Source organism: Schistocerca cancellata, chromosome 2 (genome assembly GCF_023864275.1).
Source record: "Schistocerca cancellata isolate TAMUIC-IGC-003103 chromosome 2, iqSchCanc2.1, whole genome shotgun sequence".
Lineage (NCBI taxonomy): Eukaryota > Metazoa > Arthropoda > Insecta > Orthoptera > Acrididae > Schistocerca > Schistocerca cancellata.
In genome coordinates this window covers 827,347,718-827,367,454 of record NC_064627.1, presented here as the reverse complement: position 1 = coordinate 827,367,454, position 19,737 = coordinate 827,347,718, and the positions used below count along the sequence as shown (strand labels likewise).

Below are 19,737 nucleotides of genomic sequence, written 5' to 3'. Positions count from 1 at the left end.
CATAAGAGAATTTCATTTTTCATTTCCCGCTAGTGCATAGTATTTACTTTGTACGTAGTGTATTTGTGCTCTTTTTGAGTTCTGCTGAAGTGCTTCGTTGAGTGTATGATTTACGAGAGATGATTTTCTAGAGGCGGGTACGAGTGGCTTAGGCGTGCTGTTTTGCAGGGGTGTGCCTCAACACGTACGAATGCCGCATCCAGGGTGGCTCTTCCCACGGCCCTTGTGCTCTCGGTTTCGGCGTCTGCTGTGTCTGTAAGTATCGAAGCACACCGTAAGTACCAGGCACACAGCGCAATACAGCCGATGCTTATGATTGTGTGAGGCTACTCCTCTGAGAAGCCGCGCGGGACTAGCCGAGCGGTCTCAGGCGCTGCAGTCATGGACTATGCGGCTGGTCCCGGCGGAGGTTCGAGTCCTCCCTCGGGCATGGGTGTGTGTGTTTGTCCTTAGGATAATTTGGGTTAAGTAGTGCGTAAGCTTAGGGACTGACGACCTCAGCGGTTAAGTCCTATAAGATTCCACACTCATTTCCTCTGACAACAGTACACTGGGAAAAAATTGTCACCACCGGAAAATTTAGCACTAATATCGTGTAACACTGGCTCTTGCGTTGAAAATTGCCTAAACTCGGTGAGGAAGAGAGCCCAGAAGTTTCTACACGTCTGCCATATCCAGCAGGCGCCACTCATTGGTGATTAGATCAAAGAAATTAAGGGAATCTTGATTGTTGCGTTTCACCCTCTGTTCCATACAGCCCAACAGATTTTCAGCATGATTTAGAGGGCCAGTCAAAGAGCAACAGGGTATCTGAGTGTTCACATTTATTAAAATACTAGCTTTTTACTCTCAGCTTCGCCCACATACCTCTATTTCACATATACTGCACTAATCTCTTCCTGCCCCTCTCTCTGTCCATATCCTCCTTCCCCCCTCTGTCTATCCGTTCCCACCTCCCCCTCTCTCTGTCCAGCGCCTCCTCTCCCATTTCTCTGTCCATCGCCTCCTCTGCCCTCTCTCTCTCCATCTTCTCTTGTTTCCTTTCTCTGTCCATCTCCAACTCTTTCCTCTCTCTGTCCGTCTCCTCTCCTTTCTGTTCATTTGCGCCATCCCTTATCTCGGTCCATCTCCTTCTTCCCCTTATCTGTTTCCATCCCCTTCTTTCCCCCATGTGTCTGCCCACCTTTTCCTACCCCTTTCTCTCTCTACGTTATCACCCACCCCTTCCAGATAGTAAGTCATACTCGTATGTGTATCGTGTTTGGCTGAAATCGATCCAGGGATTTAGGATGAGCTTTTTACCCGTCAATTTGGCCGCTTACACATATATCACAAACATTTAACTAATTTCACACATATTTGTGTGCATAGTTCACCTTTTTATACAAATCGAATTTCGACCTGCAGTTTCGTTTTCACGCAGATCAATGTTTATGACGTCATATCGCCTGAACGTGTCGTACAATGATATAATTCTGTAGGTACTTCCAGTGGTATATGTGAATACTGTCTGTATACTGAATGTGTCGCGAATACAGTTAGCAGTAAAGAAGTAATGAATTAAAGAGTCATGCCCGATGCGGCAGTTTTAATACATGGGCAGCGTAAATGTAGAAAGCGCCAAAAGTTTTTCCTTTCATCGCATCGTGTGGATTGTCAACAAGGATATTTTTTGTAAAGGTTTGAAATTATGTGTAAAGTCTGTTGCAAGCCATTATGTGCTCTCATTCTCAAATTCTGGATGAGTAAAGTCTGGGTACTCGCGTGTTGTGGGCTACACTCCTTTTTCACCCCCACACCTTTGATAATTTCTTTACGAAACTTTATGTCGTTGACGACGCCTATAATATGACGAAAAGAAAAAAGTTTATCGCTTACTACATCTTCGTTGTACATGCAGTAAGACTGCCGCACCAGGACTGACGCTTTAATTTATTACTTCTTTACTACTAACTCTATTCACAGCACGTTTCGCAGACACTTGCCACATGTAACACCGGACGTACCTGCAAAATTTTACCATTGTGCACCACATAGTTCAGGAGATACATCATGAACAATGGGCTACGTAAAAATAAAAATCGCGAAAACTAACAACGGTCGGGAGAGCTGTGTGCTGACCACATGCTCCTCCATATCCACATCCAGTGGCGCCTATCGCCTGAGGATGACACGGTGGTAGGTCGGTGATGTTGGGCCTTCCAAAGCCTGTTCGGACGGAAAGTTTGCTTGAAAATCAAATTGCAGGGCGAAATTCGCCTACATGCAGGTGAAATATGTGTACAAATACGTATGAAATATGTTAAAAATATATCAAATATTGTAAGTAGGCTGTTTAGGTTTTTATATTGGTAACGCCACTGCCACGTAGCGCTCTGTATGAAAATCACTGGCTGTGCTGCGTGCAGTCTGTGGCTGGGTGGCATTGTTGGAATTTGCTATTGTGGTGTTGGGCAGTTGAATGTTAACAGCGCGTAGCGTTGCGCAGTTGGAGGTGAGCCGCCAGCAGTGGTGGATATGGGGAGAGAGATGGCGGAGTTTTGAGAGCGGATGATCTGGACGTGTGTCCATCAGAGAGAGTAAATTTGTAAGACTGGATGTCACGAACTGATATATATAATGACTTTTGAACACTATTAAGGTAAATATATTGTTTGTTCTCTATCAAAATCTTTCATTTGCTAAGTATGCCTATCAGTAGTTAGTGCCTTCAGTAGTTAGAATCTTTTATTTAGCTTGCAGTATTAGCGCTCGATGTATTGCAGTAGTTCGAGTAACGAAGATTTTTGTGAGGTAAGTGATTCATGAAACGTATAGGTTAATGTTAGTCAGGGCCATTCTTTTGTAGGGATTATTGAAAGTCAGATTGCGTTGCGCTAAAAAACATTGTGTGTCAGTTTAGTGTTGACCGGAATAGGTAAAGAGTGAAATGTCTGAGTACGTTCAGTTCTGCTCAGCTGTTTGAAAATCAAATAACGTAAGATGTTTATCAGGACAATCATTCATAAATTTTTCTAAGGGGACGTTTCAATATGTTTCACTTGTGAGCATTCGTGCAAAGTCATGGATGAAAAGCTCATCGTAAACCCTTGGAACTAATTAAATCATATTTGGTACAAATATTATTTACAATCTGGAAAGAAATACTGCAGGGATAAGAGCCACCAGCCTCCTATTGGGGTGTTTGTGATAACATGGAGAGAGAAAGGGAGAGGAAAAAATAGACTGATGGCGAGGGGGAGCGAGGAGATAGGCACAGATAGGAGGAAAAGATGGACAAATATAGGGGAGCGGGATATGGACAGAGAGAGGGGAGAGGGTGAGATGGACAGAGACAGGTGGAGGAAGAGAGAGGCAGACAGAGGGGAAGAAGGAAATGGACAGAGAAAGAGCAGGAGAAGGACAGAGAGAGAAGGAGATGGACACAGAAAGGAAAGAAGAGAAGATGAACTGGGAGAGGGGGAGGAGGAGACGGACAGAGAAAGGGGAAGGAAGATATTGACAAAGAGAGGGTAGGAGGATGGCGATGGAGAGGGAGAGGAGGAAATGGACAGAGGGAGAAGGATCTAATGGACAGAGTGGGGAGGATCAAATGGATAGAGGGGAGTGGAGCACATCGACACAGAGAGAGGAGGTATGAGGAGATGGACAGAGACAGTGGCAGAAGAAGATCAGAGAGCAGGGAGTGGGTGAGGTGGACAGGAAGGGTTTTGAGAAGATGGACAGAGAGGAGGTGAAGGAGGAGATGAACAGAGAGAGGGAAAAGGAGGACATGGGCTCATCAAAGACTGAAATAAATACATATCGTGCAATGCCAGGTACTCATCTAGTTTTCATAATAAGTATGGTCCAATGAATTTCTCGTTGAAACCCAGCGTTTTGTTCCCATCTCTGAAGAACATCAAGACATACTGTACCTTTCTCGAAGGCCCGATGCACATCCAGATTTGCTACCGGCTGAAGAAGAATTACCTTTTTCGAGTTCTACTGGGCAGAGGTGTGACATCACATGTTTTGAAAACTCGAACGCAGTTGGCCGTTGTCGACTGCTGTCGTCCGCAGTTGCTGTCATCCAGTGGGGGAGGACGTGTACACATCTTCTGCAGCCCTGTAATCCAGGTGCCATTCAGTTTTACAACCACCTCCTTCAGATTAAAATCATTAATTATTCATTATTAAATCATTAATTATTAATCTCCGCTGTCTCTTCACATAGTTTTTCATAGTATCCAACTGTGACTGCCAGTACCTAAGTCTTATCAAATCGAATCTGGAGGTCTCCAGTATGCAAAACAATTGATTATTTCTTCAATTCTACAGTTGCCTTTGTGTTATAATCGTTCTTCGACTGTTCTTTTAGTACCCACTTGCATGTGTATATAACTACACAGAATCTTTGAATCCCTGAGTTTTGCAGTGGTCTGCGGGCATCCTTTCTCGACTTTAGGTGTCCCATATCTTTCGTTTCCACAAGATCTTTCCTAAGGGTAATTACCGTCTTTAATGAACGGCAGGAAGACATTGGATTTTGCAGACTTTAGGACGACTATTGCTCATAAATTAAGGATAATTGCAGAATGTGGTGCCACACAACGTGGCACTACACAAAACTGGCGCTAATAGCATAGACACATAGGGAACACATACGACACGTCACAAAACACATGTGCTACAAAACGCCACTGTTTCCTGCGCATGGACCCCGACATCAAACGGAATATGATCACGATGCACACGTACATAGGCCGCACAACGGGTTAGCATACTCTGGATCAGGTGGTCGAGCAGCTGCTGGGGTATAGCCTCCCATTCTTGCACCAGTGCCTGTTGCATCCCAGACGTGCTCGATGGGCTTAGGTCTGGAGAACAGGCAGGCCACTCCATTCGCCTGGTATCTTCTGTTTCAAGGTACTCCTCCACAATGGCAACTCGGTGGGGCTGTGCGTTACCATCAATCAGGAGGAAGGTGGAACTCACTGCACCCCTGAAAAGGCGGACATACTGGTGCAAAGTGACGTCCCGATACACCTGGCCTGTTACAGTTCCTCTGTCAAACACATGCACGGGTGTACGAGCACCAATCATAATCCCACCCCACACCATGAAACCACGACCTCCATACAGGTCCCTTTCAAGGACATTTAGGGGTTGGTATCTGTTTCCTGGTTCACGCCAGATGAAAACCCGGCGATAATCACTGTTCAGACTATACCTGGACTCGTCCGTGAACATAACCTGGAACCACTGTTCCAATGACCATGTACTGTGTTCTTGACACCAGGCTTTACGGGTTCTCCTGTGACCAGGGGTCAGTGGAATGCACCTTGCAGGTCTCCGGGCGAATAAACCATGCCTGTTCAGTCGTCTGTAGACTGTGTGTCTGGAGAGAATTGTTCCAGTGGTTGCGGTAAGGTCCCGAGCAAGGCTACCTGCAGTACTCCATGGCCGTCTGCGGGCATTGATGGTGAGATATCGGTCTTCTTGTGGTGTTGTACACTGTGGATGTCCCGTACTGTAGCGCCTGGACACGTTTCCTGTCTGCTCGAATCGTTGCCATAATCTTGAGATTACACTTTGTGGCACACGGAGGGTCCGTCCTACGACCAGCTGTGTTTGACCAGCCTCCATTCGCCCTAGTATTCTACCCCTCACAACGTCATCAATATGTGTTCTTTGAGCCATCGTCAACACACAGTCACCATTAGCACGTCTGAAAACGCCTGCACACTTACTCGCTGCAGTGTACTCTGACATGCACCAACACACCTCTGCATATGTGGACTACCGCCAGCGGCACTGTGCGACGACCGCAGGTCAAATGCATCGCATGGTCATACCCCGAGGTGATTTAAACCCGCAAACAGCCCACAAGAGCGTTGTTTCACCATGTATCAGCATTATCCATAATTTATGAGCATGAATATATATATATTGTGACTGTTAATTGCTTCAACGCTGGTAAGGCGTTGTATTTTAGCCTTCGAAAACACCTGTTTATGAATTTCCTAGGTTATGTAATTTCATATTCAAGCAACATATAGCGTAAACGTGCCCAGTCGAGCATCGTGGCCAGCCGCCTGACGAGGCAATGTGCCACATGCCGTATAATTTGTAATGTATTTTATAAAATAGGTATACAAAGGTATTAGTGTCCTAACAAATTGGCTGAAAGCTACGTTCTCTTATTACGGGTGTATGCTAAGAGGCCATCAGTTTATTTCAGATCACTACAAAAGTCTTGGGATTCTAATACTATGCAACAGGCATTGGATGCTGTAAAAAAAGAAAAGATACCGTTTGCTACAACAGCCAGACTATTCAGTGTCTCAAGTAAAACACTTAAAAGGGGAGTTCTTATAAAAAAATATGATGCTGTTGCAGACGAGTAGATTTTTGGGAATTGAAATGAGTATTCAACAATGAGCAAGAGGAAGAACCCTTAACCATATTTTTGACATGGAACTAAGATATTATGGCTGATTAGTAATTAATTTGTGCCATTTGGCATTTCAGATTGCTGTGCGGAATGATCTACCAAACATACTCAACAAGGAAAAAAAAATTTGGGCGACACATTTTAGAAAGAGACATCCGAACATAAGGCTTAGAAAACCAGATTCCCCTTCATTTGAGTCTTAGTTTGCCTTTTATCTGTCTGTGGCTACCTTTCCCTTCCTAACCAGCAGAGTGACCATTTGAAAACTTTCACTGAAGCTCAGTTTTCACCTAAAAAAGGAGGATTTGAATAATATTGCGACTGTTTAGTAGTTAAAGAATATATACACTTAAAACTTCCGGGCTGATAGGCCGTGGTCGAAGTATAAAACACTCCCCTGACGTTTCGTCTTCGACTGCAGGAACATCCTCGGAGATACAGCGACGAACTGCGAAGAGAACTCGAGGAAGCGCTGATTATGTAGGCAGTACAGAAAGCGCCACTGTCGATCACGTGGCGTCGGCTATGAGATTGTCTCTGGTAATGCCAACATTCTCGATTGAAAGTAATCGAACGCTTGCGGTGCAACGCTGACATCCAAATTTTATGCAGTTTAGCACCTTCGTCTTTTCTGTTAAAATTATTACGGTGTTTATCAATGCCAATAGCCTCTCTATACAAACGTGCATAATAATGCGAGGTTTTTGATATGACGCTCGTCTCACGGAATTTTATTTCATGATCATCTTCCTGGCAAACATGTTCCGCTACGACCGATTTATCCGTGTGACCCAGGCGGCAATTCCTCTTATGTTCAACAAGACGGGTGTTCACACTTCTCTTTGTGGTACCGATATAAACCGGTCCACAACTACTCCTTGTAGTTGTGTAAAGTCTCCCGCAGTCGGAGACGAAACGTCAGGGGAGAGTTTTATACTTCGACCACGGCCTATCAGCCCGGAAGTTTTAAGCGAAGACAATACCGGCCGTGGAAGCTTACATTGTATGAATATATACAGCTTAAACAGATATATATCGTATACGTATCTATGACGCGGTGTCAGAGGAAAACAACATTACAACATGAGTTTTACAATCAACTGAAAAATACGTATTTTTAACACATTCATTTCTAAGCACTATCGTACACGTCACATTACACCTGTTGTACAGTTAACAATAAATGTTCAAGTATTCCACAGTCATCTTTAATGCATTTGTGTACTCTTGCTTGGTTGGTTGGTTTGGGATATAAAGGGACCAAACTACAGGCTCATCAGTACCTTATTCCTCATACAAACAAGTCTTAAGGTAAAACAGTTCCCAGAAGGAGTTGGAGAAAGTAAAAGGGCGTAAAACTAACGGAGAACCACATCGAAAGAGAAAATGAAAAAAGCGAACCAAAAGGGGAAAATATACACCAAAAGGAAAAGTAGAGGATGGTATTAAAATCATAGAACAGGTGTCCTGCGCTGGGCGATCACAAGAATACGGAAGAACATGTTATGTCGTTTGTCTTGTTGCCTCAGCACGTAGCGGCCTCCTCGATGAGACCAACCATTTCATCTCACAAATTCATCTTTCGTTTGTACATCTCAGATTTCACCCAACCCTTCAATCAAAAATCTAATGGAGTAAGGTGCAGAAATCTCGGTGGCAAGTTAAATGTACTACCACGACCAATCCAGCGGTTAGGTTAAGTACGGGTGAGATGTTCCCTCGCAAGTCTGGTAAAATGTGGAGGGAATCCGTGATGGAGGAAGTTCGCTGCAGTCAGCCTGGCCGAAGGAACGTACTTAGGGGCTCAACAAACGAATTTTCCAAAAAATTCAAGTAATTATGTCTCGTCATTTGCTCTTCTAAACTGACTGGATCTGATATTGCCGCATCGAAAAACGAACTTGGAAATTGGTTCCCACTGTAGCGTGTGGATTTTCCTGCGACCATCGATGGTTATTACGGTGTTGTTGATTCCATTCCGTGTAAACATGGCTTCATCAGTGAAGCCTGTTTCACGTGGTGAGCGTGACAAAGGTTCAGTGGTAAAAAATGGTCGTTACAGCTATCTAGTTAATAATGAAAGAAATAGTGATAGCATACACTTCACAGTAGGAGCAAGTGATAAAATTCAAGTCTCGTGGCATTGTTGCCAGTGTGAAAATTGTGGGCATATTGTATATTAAAGGGGTACAACTGTCCCGTACGTAATGATCGTCATACACCTATTCGTGGGACACCGATAGGTGCAGAAAGTCGCAGTGTGCTCGTAGTAGCACTACGCTCCACCATTTAAACTACGTGTAGCTGTTCCTGCACAGGTTGTTGAACTACACGTTCAGAAGAAAAATGTAAACTTAGGAAAAATACCTGTTTCACGTGGTGAGCGTGACAAAGGTTCAGTGGTAAAAAATGATGGTTACAGCTATCTAGTTAATAATGAAAGAAATAGTGATATCATACACTTCACGGTTAGAGGCTGTGTGCCAAATGTTCTGAATTAAATCTGAAATTTTTAATAGGATCTAGTCGAGTAGGCATTTGTGACGCAGTAGGTGGTTATGTGACTGTAGAAGGAGAATTCAAGTTCGATTGCACCGTTAATAACATTTGACAGAAGTGTCCTAAGTTTCCTGAGTTTCACTCTCTTCCGTCTTATTACTTCTACGACAATCCCCAATGAGACACTGCATATGCACTCACTATATTCACTCAGAAGATACAGATACCCATTCGCCGATAACGGTAAACCTGCCCCATCTTCACCATTTCACCTAGACCGCCTATTGGATGCCACGTATATTTGCAATACTTAGTATCAATAAAAGTTATTGCAGTCAAATGGCCATGTAACTCTTTCAGTGCCTAAACCGGTTTCTGCTTATAATTCAATTACAACAGCCCATATATAAATCATGGAGTAAGGCTGACTCAGAATATACGACGGGTCACTATTTACGTGAGGCTCCTACCATACTGGTACACTGGGTCATCTGGTTGGAGTCTTGCGTAAATCATACTCTGACGTAGACGCCAAGAAGTAGCCATGCGCCAAAAATGACTTAATCGACACCGATTTAGTGATTGAAAAATTTAGATGGGCATCTCACAGGAAAAAAAAACTTTATTGTTGGAAATAATAAACTAACTACTGCTCTTCGCCAATAGTGTGGCAATTATGAAAAATGCTGAGTATTAAGGATTTGGTCATTATTTTGCATATTAATAACTCTAGATACCGCGAAGCAAGTCCATGACAAAAAGCTATAAATGATGTTTGTGGAATTTATATTAATTATAAACATGGACATGGACTGTGGGCAAACAGGAACAGAAGAGAATCGAAATATTTGAGATGTGGGCCTACAGAAGAATATTGAAAATTAGGTGGACTTTTACTGTAAGCCTGCCGTTGTCGCCAAGCGGTTCTAGGCGCTTCAGTCTGGAACCGCGCGACCGCTACGGTCGCAGATTCGAATCCTGCCTCGGGCATGGATGTGTGTGATGTCCTTAGGTTAGTTATGTTTACGTAGTTCTAGTCTAGGGGACTGATGACTTCAATGTTAAGCCCCATAGTGCTTAGAGCCATTTGAACCAACTTACTGTAAGGAATGAGGGGGCTCTCTGCAGAATCGGTGGGGAAAGGAATATATGGAAAACACTGACAAGAAGAAGGGACAGGATGACAGGGCACCTGTTAAGACATCAGGGAATAAGTCCATGGTACTAGAAGGAGCTGTAGAGAGTACAAACTGAAGAGGAAAACAGAGATTGGAATACATCCAGCAAATAATTACTACTCTGAGCTGAAAAGTTTGCACAGGAAAGGAATTCATGGCATGCCGTATCAAAGCAGTCAGAAGACTGAAGACGAAAAAAAAGCGCTTTGTGGGACAGGTGTTATCTGCCGTATTCTGCCGACATGTTTCACATCCATGAGGGTTTGCACAGTATTGGTCTCTGGAATTAATGGTGAATCTAACGTACTTTAAACTGATATCAAGTTGCTTCTACAGTCTTACGCGTAGTTCTATATGCACACTTTGCTGACTTCACAGAGGTACAGTCTGTAGCGCAATGCTTACTACGTCGTGGGCTGCAGCTGGACTGATTTTCACAAGGCGCCAGGCCGACGCAACCTGTCGCTTTCCCCTCCCTCCCGGAGCCTGGCTTGTTGTTGCATGTGCGGCCTGTTCGCGGTGCACTGACCGCTGGGAGTCGCAACAGGTTAACGACTAACACTCGATCGCTGGTTCTACGTCACGAGGCCGCCCGCGCATTCACCGGCACCTGCCACCAAGGGCACCGCGCCGACCGGGGCAGGCGCGGAACTGCATGTCGGGCGAAACGCCCAGTCACACACACATCCTGCTGCCTCTTTGCTCTATAATTATAATTTTGTCAAATCTTTGTATATTCATTTTAAGGCTGCAAATAAATTCTCAGAAAGAGGGCATAGTGGTCCACCTCCACGTTGGTGGGGCACGGGCAACGACACACAGCATATGGTCGTATCGCTCTGTGTGTCGGCTAAGAGACCAGCCCATAGGCTAGAAAGGACCCGTGTTATGTATAAAAATGGCGGGTTATTACAAAGAGCAGCAGTGAAAAAAAAGTGTCTCTTTAAAACACCACAGCGTACGCAAGGGCTCGACGTGAGTGTCAATGTTCGGCACTGCGATCCTCATTTCGATCTTCAAATCCTTTACCTGAGCCCATGACACACTACAGTTACACTCTCACGACTTGTCCTACATCCGACGTCTACAACGGTTTAACCCGTATCGTAGGCAATGTGTGTGTGCACTGCCGAAGTACGCTCCTGGTCATTAAAACTGGAACATAGTGACGGTGGCATCCAATAAACAGGAAATTGCCAGTAAAGTGTACGGTATGCTTGGATATGGAAATGATCAGCATTTCAACGAACCCGCACAAATGAGGAATGTGCACTAGTGTAGATGGCGTAACACATTTCTGACAAGAAACACTCAACGACGACGCTTTCCTGTATACCACAGCATTACCAGCAAAAAGCCGTAACCTGCTGCTCGCCCTGTCAGCCAGATCATTTATACAGGGTGAGTCACTAAGTAATGAGGAATGTGCACTAGTGTAGATGGCGTTACACATTTCTGATTTGTGCGGGTTCGTTGAAATGCTTAGTTTCTTGTACAGTACCACGATGAGCGTAACCCTGTGTGATGGCTCGGAGGAGAATCAAGGTTGCCAGGTTGCATTCTACATCTAGATACATATTCCGCAAGCCACAGTATGGTATGTGAAGGAGGGTACCTTGTAACACTACTAGGCATTTCCTTTCCCGTTCCAATCGCAAATAGAGTGTGGGATAAACGATTGCCTATATGCCTCTGTACGAGCCGCAATTTCTCTTATCTTAGTGATCCATCCGGGAAATGTACGTTGGCAGCAGGAGAATCGTTCTCCAGGCAGCTTCATATGCTGGTTCCGTAAATTTTCTCAGTAACGTTCCTCGAAAAGAACGTCGCTTTCCTTCCAGGGATTCACATTTGAGTTCCCGAAGCATCTCCGTAACACGCATTCTTTGAACCTACCGGTAACAAATGGTCGTATCGCTCTGTGTGTCGGCTAAGAGACCAGCCCATAGGCTAGAAAGGACCCGTGTTATGTATAAAAATGGCGGGTTATTACAAAGAGTAGCAGCAGTGAAAAAAAAGTGTCTCTCTAAAACACCACAGCGTACGCCTTTGAACTGCTTCGATGTATTCCTTTAATCCTACCTGGTACGGATCCCAAGCACTTTTTTAATACTTAACAATGGCTCGTACTAGTGTCCTGTATGCAGTCTCCTTTACGAGTGAACTACACATTTCTAAAATTCTCCCAGTAAAACGAAGTCGACTGTTCGCCTTCCCCCTCTACAATCCTTACATGCCCGTTCCATTTCATGCTGATTTACATAGGTACACCTAGATATTTAATCAATGTGACTCATTGAAGCAGCTCACTACTAATGCCGTATTATAACATTGAGGCATTGTTTTTTCCTGATAATCTGCATTAAATTACAGTATATTTAGACCAAGCTGCCATCCATCACACCAACTAGAAATTTTCTCCAAGCCATCATGTATCCTTTTACAGACACTCAACGACGATGCTTTCCTGTATACCACAGCATTACCAGCAAAAAGCCGTAACCTGCTGCTCGCCCTGTCAGCCAGATCATTTATACAGGGTGAGTCACTAAGTATTGCCACCTAGAATAACTCCGAAAGTATGATAGGAGCTGAAACGTTTGTGGGACAAATGCTGCATGCGACATCGGGGGCCACAATATGACGTTGGTTTTTTGTTCCTAGATGGGGTCGCGTCAGAGATATGACGGTCAACTTTCTTTTTCTATATGGGATGCTATAGTTTGGTACTTATTTTCTGAAAGCGACTATCGAGACGAATCCAATGATGTGTAATAGTAAGGTCTTTGAAGGTCAACGAAGGTCACAAAGGTGTTCGAAGTGACGATGACTGGTATCAATGCAGTGCTGCAATCTTCTTATCATGGACTGAGTGGTATTCCTTATCACTTCGGTACTTATCGAAGCACATATTTTGACAATTCTCTCTCGTTTATCGTCCAAATAGTAAATATTCGCCGAATACGGCGTATCCATCTAACGTTCCATTGACATGTTAGCATCATTCGACGGTTTCGCAATACAACACCAATAGGAACGGTAAGACTAGTATCGCCGAATCAAGCGAATGTGGATGATGTATTCCTTCGAAGAACAAGTCTATATGCTTCTCATTTACGAAGAATGCCAAGGGAATTCAGCGAGAGCTAGAGACTTAAACGCTGAAAGATATTCTCATCGAACTCACCCTACACGTCGTACATTTAAATATCTGTGTGATAAATTGAGAACAGCTGGGTCTTTAACGCATCGGAAAGACATCCGGCAAAGGAAAGCTACTAACGAGGCAGCGGAGATTGGTACGCTTACCACTGTGATTCGAGATCCTTGTGTTAGTTAGCGTCAAATCGCTAAGGGTCTGGCATGAGCCAGAGTAGTGTTGTTCCTGTTCTACATCGCCATATATATCATCCTTACCATATCAGTCCCCACGAAGAATTAGCTGGTACGGATTGTATGCGTCGCATTGAATTCTGACGATGGGCTCAATTTCAGATTCAGAGGAATTACACATTTATTAATTTGATTTTATTTACTGACGAGGCTACATTCATGAGCCATGGAAATGTTAATTTGCATAACACGCATTATTGGGCAACTGAAAACCCATGTTGGGTGCGACAAGTTGAACACCAAAAACCGCGGTCGGTAAATGTATGGTGTGGGATTTTGGAGGACAGAATTATACGAGGGCTATCCACAAAGTACATTACGTTTTGGAATTAAAAATAAATAAACTATTGTAAATTTTTTTATTATATACAGATGAAAGCCACACTTAAATACTACTTTTCTACATAGTTGCCATTTAAATTAAGGCACTTATCCTGGCGATGGACGAGCTTGGAAATTCCTTCGTCGTAAAATTCGGCCGCCTGCGCCTTCAACCACGTGGTTACCTCTTCTTGCAGCTGTGCGTCGTCATCAAAACGCTGCATAGCCAACCACTTCTTCATTGCTGGGAATAAGTGGAAGTCGCTCGGTGCCAGGTCGGGACTGTACGGCGGATGAGGAAACAACTCCCACTTAAAAGATTCGAGAACTTCACGAGTGGCATTTGCCGTGTGGGCCCGGGCGTTGCCGTGAATCAGCAAGATCTTTAAGCCCAACTTTCCCCTGCGCTTGTTTTGTATTGCTCTTCTGAGGTTGTGCAGAGTTTGGCAATACCTTTGAGAGTTTATTGTAGTGCCTCTTTCCAGGAAATCCACAAAAATAACACCTTTTCTGTCCCAAAAGAGGTAACCACGTGGTTGAAGGCGCAGGCGGCCGAATTTTACGACGAAGGAATTTCCAAGCTCGTCCATCGCTACGATAAGTGCCTTAATTTAAATGGCAACTATGTAGAAAAGTAGTATTTAAGTGTGGCTTTCATCTGTATATAATAAAAAAAATTCCAATACTTTATTTATTTTTAATTCCAAAACGTAATGTACTTTGTCGATAGCCCTCGTAGGTCCCTATTTCATCGAAGCAAATCTTAATGGTAGGAAGTACACCACATTCCTGCAAGAAACATTAGATCTGTTATTGGAAGAAATACCTTTAGGAACAAGGAACAGAATGTGGTATCAACACGATGGGTGTCCTGCACATTTTTCGCTGATGGCTAAAAATGAGTTGCAGAGACAATTCCCAAATCGTTGGATTGGACGCAGAGGAGGTGTCTTGTGGCCGGCTCGTTCGCCAGACTTGACGCCTCTGGATTTTTTCTTGTGGGGATTCGTAAATGACATTGTTTATAAAGGCGTTCCAATTACACCTGAAGATATACGAGAATGAATTATCATAGCATGTGCTTCGATAAGTGCCGATGTGATAAGGTATACCACTCAATCCATGATAAAAAGATTGCAGCACTGCTTGGAATACCTTCCGTAAATGGACGTTCATGTCACCTTTGTACCCTTACTGTGACACATCATTGGATTCATCTCGATAGTCGCTATCAGAAAATAAGTACTAAACTATAGCATCCCATTACAAAAAGCAAAGTTGACCTTCATATCTCTGAAGCGACCCCACCTAGCAACAAAAAACCATTGTCCCATGCAAGTTTTGTCCCACAAACTTTTCATCTACTATCATACTTTCGGAGTTTTTCTTGGTGGCAATAGTTGGTGACTCACCCTGTATATACAGACGGAAAAAATCGCAACCCCAAGAAAGAGTTGTGCGATATAAACGAAAGTTGGTAAGCGTATTTTCCCATCTGACAGATGATGTCTATTCTGATTTCTCGCCAGTCGCGTTAGAGTGGCGCTAGTAGCGCGACAATGGGAATGCAAATCTTGCTCGATTTAAATACACGCTGTAACGGTCGTGAGCGCTAATTACCTTTGAGATTGGACATTGTGAGTTTATGTTAGTCACGAATGTGTTTAAGACGACATAGACGTTTTTGTGTTGGCAGAAGAGCCAACACTGTGTTGCAATAGGAGGCCGAAATGCACGCGTTTAATTCACGCCGGTGGCGCTAGGTCTGAAACAGGATACGTAATGAATGCTATAAAGAAAAGTACGTAGCTGCAGGAATACTTAACTTTAATCCATCATTTGTATACAGCATTCTGGATGATACAAGTGAGACTCTCTCTTGAAATGGTTAATGGCGCCTTGCTAGGTCGTAGCCATGGACTTAGCTGAAGGCTATTCTAACTATCTCTCGGCAAATGAGAGAAAGGCTTCGTCAGTGTAGTCGCTAGCAAAGTCGTCGTACAACTGGGGCGAGTGCTAGTACGTCTCTCTAGACCTGCCGTGTGGTGGCGCTCGGTCTGCAATTACTGACAGTGGCGACACGCGGGTCCGACATGTACTAATGGACCGCGGCCGATTTAAAGCTACCACCTAGCAAGTGTGGTGTCTGGCGGTGACACCACAGACGTCATTATCAACACCTCACTGAGTCTGAACCAGGTCGTGTAATAGGGCTACGAGTAGTGGGATGTTTGTTCTGTGATACTGCAGAAAAATGTAAATATTGCACATGATTGCTAGCAGCGGCGGTCACGAGAATGTACGATCGCAAGAAAACCGGTCTCTTGACGGCCATGTGGCACTACTGAGAAGGGAGGCTGTCGTGTTCGGAGTATGGCTCTGGCGCATCGTACTGCATCTGCAGCAGAAATTAGAGCAGCAGTTCGCACCACAACGACACAACGAACCGTTACAAAACAGGCTGATTCCGGATTTCCGGAGGGCTTTTGACACCGTTCCTCACAAGCGACTTCTAATCAAGCTGCGGGCCTATGGGGTATCGTCTCAGTTGTGCGACTGGATTCGTGATTTCCTGTCAGGAAGGTCGCAGTTCGTAGTAATAGACGGCAAATCATCGAGTAAAATTGAAGTGATATCAGGTGTTCCCCAGGGAAGCGTCCTGGGACCTCTGCTGTTCCTGATCTATATAAATGACCTGGGTGACAATCTGAGCAGTTCTCTTAGGTTGTTCGCAGATGCTGCTGTAATTTACCGTCTAGTAAGGTCAACCGAAGACCAGTATCAGTTGCAAAGCGATTTAGAAAAGATTGCTGTATGGTGTGGCAGGTGGCAGTTGACGCTAAATAACGAAAAGTGTGAGGTGATCCACATGAGTTCCAAAAGAAATCCGTTGGAATTCGATTACTTGATAAATAGTACAATTCTCGAGGCTGTCAATTTAACTAAGTACCTGGGTGTTAAAATTACGAACAACTTCAGTTGGAAAGACCACATAGATAATATTGTGGGGAAGGCGAGTCAAAGGTTGCGTTTCATTGGCAGGACACTTAGAAGAGGCAACAAGTCCACTAAAGAGACAGCTTACACTACACTCGTTCGTCCTCTGTTAGAATATTGCTGCGCGGTGTGGGATCCTTACCAGGTGGGATTGACGGAGGACATCGAAAGAGTGCAAGAAAGGGCAGCTCGTTTTGTATTATCACATAATAGGGGAGAGAGTGTGGTAGATATGATACGCGAGTTGGGATGGAAGCCATTAAAGCAAAGGCGTTTTTCGTCGCGGCGAGATCTATTTACGAAATTTCAGTCACCAACTTTCTCTTCCGAATGCGAAAATATTTTGTTGAGCCCAACCTACATAGGTAGGAATGATCATCAAAATAAAATAAGAGAAATCAGAGCTCGAACAGAAAGGTTTAAGTGTTCGTTTTTCCCGCGCGCTGTTCGGGAGTGGAATGTTAGAGAGATAGTATGATTGTGGTTCGATGAGCCCTCTGCCAAGCACTTAAATGTGAATTGCAGAGTAGTCATGTAGATGTAGATGTAGATGAACAGTTACTTCAAGGAACTCCGAGACAGTCGCCCCGTATCGTGCATTCCACTGGCCCCAAACCACCACCATTTGTGACTTCTGTGGTGTCAAGCGAGAGCTCATTGCGAGGCAGGATGACGTTCTGTTGTGTTTTCTGATGAAAGATAGTTCTACCATGTGTGATGCCCGCGTGTTGCTTACAAGGAGGCCAGCTGAGGATCTACGAGCAACCTGTCTGCGTGCTATACCCACTGCACCTACAAATGGAGTTATGAGAGTCTGGGATGTGATTACGGATGGCAGCAGGAACACCCTCGTGGTTATCCAGCTCACGCTCACTGCAAATTCGTACGTCAATCCGATGATTCGACCTGTTGTGATCCCACTCATTAACAGCGTTTCAGGGAATGTTTTCAAACAGGATAACTCTCGCCCACATACCGCTGTTGTAACCCAACCTGCTCTACAGAGAATGTCGACATGTCGCCTTGGCCTGCTCGATTACCAGAAATGTCTCCAATCGAGCACATATGGGACATCATCGACGACGAATCAAGCGTCATCTACAAGCAACGTTAACTGTCCCTGTATTGACCTACCAAACACAACTGGCTTGGATGTCCATCTCACAAACTGACACCCGGCACCTGTACAACACAATGCATGTACGTTTGCACGCTTGCATTCAACATTCTGGCGACTACACCGGCTATTAATGTACCAGCATTTCAGATTTGCAATGGATTTACTTTATCCTGTGATCTTGCAATATTAATCACTTAATTATTCCGGAAATTTCATTACCCTACATTAATTATTTTTGGTGTTGCGACATTTTTCAGCAGTGTACACAGAAAATAACAGTAGTTATGTCACACTTCCCTGGGGCACCTCTAACGATAACCTTGTGTCTGATGAATACTCTCCGTCCAGAACTACCTCTGGGTACTGTTACTTATGAAGTCTTTGAGACACTCACGTATCTGGGAACATGTTACGTATGCTGGTACCTTCGTTAACAGCCCGCAGAGGGGCGTTTGAAAAATCTAGGAATATGGAACCTGTCTGTTGCCTTTCATCCATAGTTCGCAGGATATCATGTGAAAAGAGGGCAAGCTGAGTTTCGCATGAGCGATGCGTCGTCATACTTACCTAGCTGCCGGAACAATCACTGACGTCTACTTTTTGACTGCGAGCGCCGGCTGCTCATGCGGTCTGGGTAAAATAAGTTTGAATCCATAACGGTTATGGGAGCCAAAACCGGCCGCCGTGAGTAGATACAAAAGAAATTGCAATTTTTTTTCTTTATGGTGATTTTAAACACCTTATACAAAGGCGGGCTGTCAGCAGCACAATACGCCGCTCTTCAGCCTCGAGTTTGACAACAAGTAGTACATAAAGGTGGCGCAGAGAAGACAGTCAAAAAGGTGGGCAAAAAATGTAGACACTAAAAATCGAAAAAACATGGATCCGTTCACGCTGGACGAGAAACAGCTCTAACACTAGGCGACACGGTGCACAGAACATGGATGATGGCGACGGCATGTGAACGGTGGTGGCGTGACGGCGAACAACACTACACACAAACGAAGGCACACACACGAAACACTGACGGCGACGATCTCCGGCGCGCGAATGTTCACTGAGCGTGTACGAGTCCAGGGACCTGCCAAGAGTGGAGGATGAGGAGGAGGGGAATGGGAGAGGGGAGAGCAGAGATTCCATGGGCAGAGGAGAGAGGGGGAGGGAGGAAGGGGGAGGGGAAGCCCGAGGGAAGAGGGGAGGAGGAAGGGGGGAAAGGAAAGAGAAGGGTAGGGAAGGGAGGGAGGGAGGGAGGGAGGGAGGGTGCCTAAAGGAAAGGACACAGGAAGGGGGGGGCAGGATCAAAGTTGATAGGAGGGGTAAATGGAGGGGAGGAGGACATTATCAGGGAGGGGGAGCTGGCGGAAGTCACCTTGGGAGAGGGTAAGGAGGGTGGAGAGATGGAGACCGAGTGGGACGTGGGAATACAGGCGCGGCAACGGGCGGGGGTGGGAGAGGATCAGGGAGACTAGCGGGTGAGGAGGATCGAGTTTACGGGAGGTGTACAGGATCCGTATCCTTTCAAGGAAAAGAAGGAGGTGGGGGAAGGGGATGAGATCGTACAGGATCCGCGTGGGGGAGGGGAGACGGATGCGATAGGCGAGGCGGAGAGCATGGCGTTCAAGGATTTGGAGGGATTTGTAAAAGGTAGGGGGGGGGCGGAGATCCAAGCTGGATGGGCATAACAAAGGATAGGGCGGATGAGGGATTTATAGGTGTGGAGGATGGTGGAGGGGTCCAGACCCCACGTACGGCCGGAGAGGAGCTTGAGGAGACTGAGTCAGGAGCGTGCCTTG

The 19,737-nt window shown here is 44.9% G+C and overlaps 1 protein-coding gene across 1 annotated transcript in view; it reads left to right on the top strand.

Annotated features, from left to right (window-relative positions):
* Window positions 1–19,737, top strand: part of LOC126148472 (uncharacterized) — a 222,676-nt gene that overhangs the window by 108,335 nt on the left and 94,604 nt on the right. Inside the window, exon 3 of the mRNA XM_049915759.1 lies at window positions 169–255. Within this exon, the coding sequence (XP_049771716.1) occupies window positions 169–255 (87 nt within the window). The remainder of the gene's footprint in view (window positions 1–168; window positions 256–19,737) is intronic.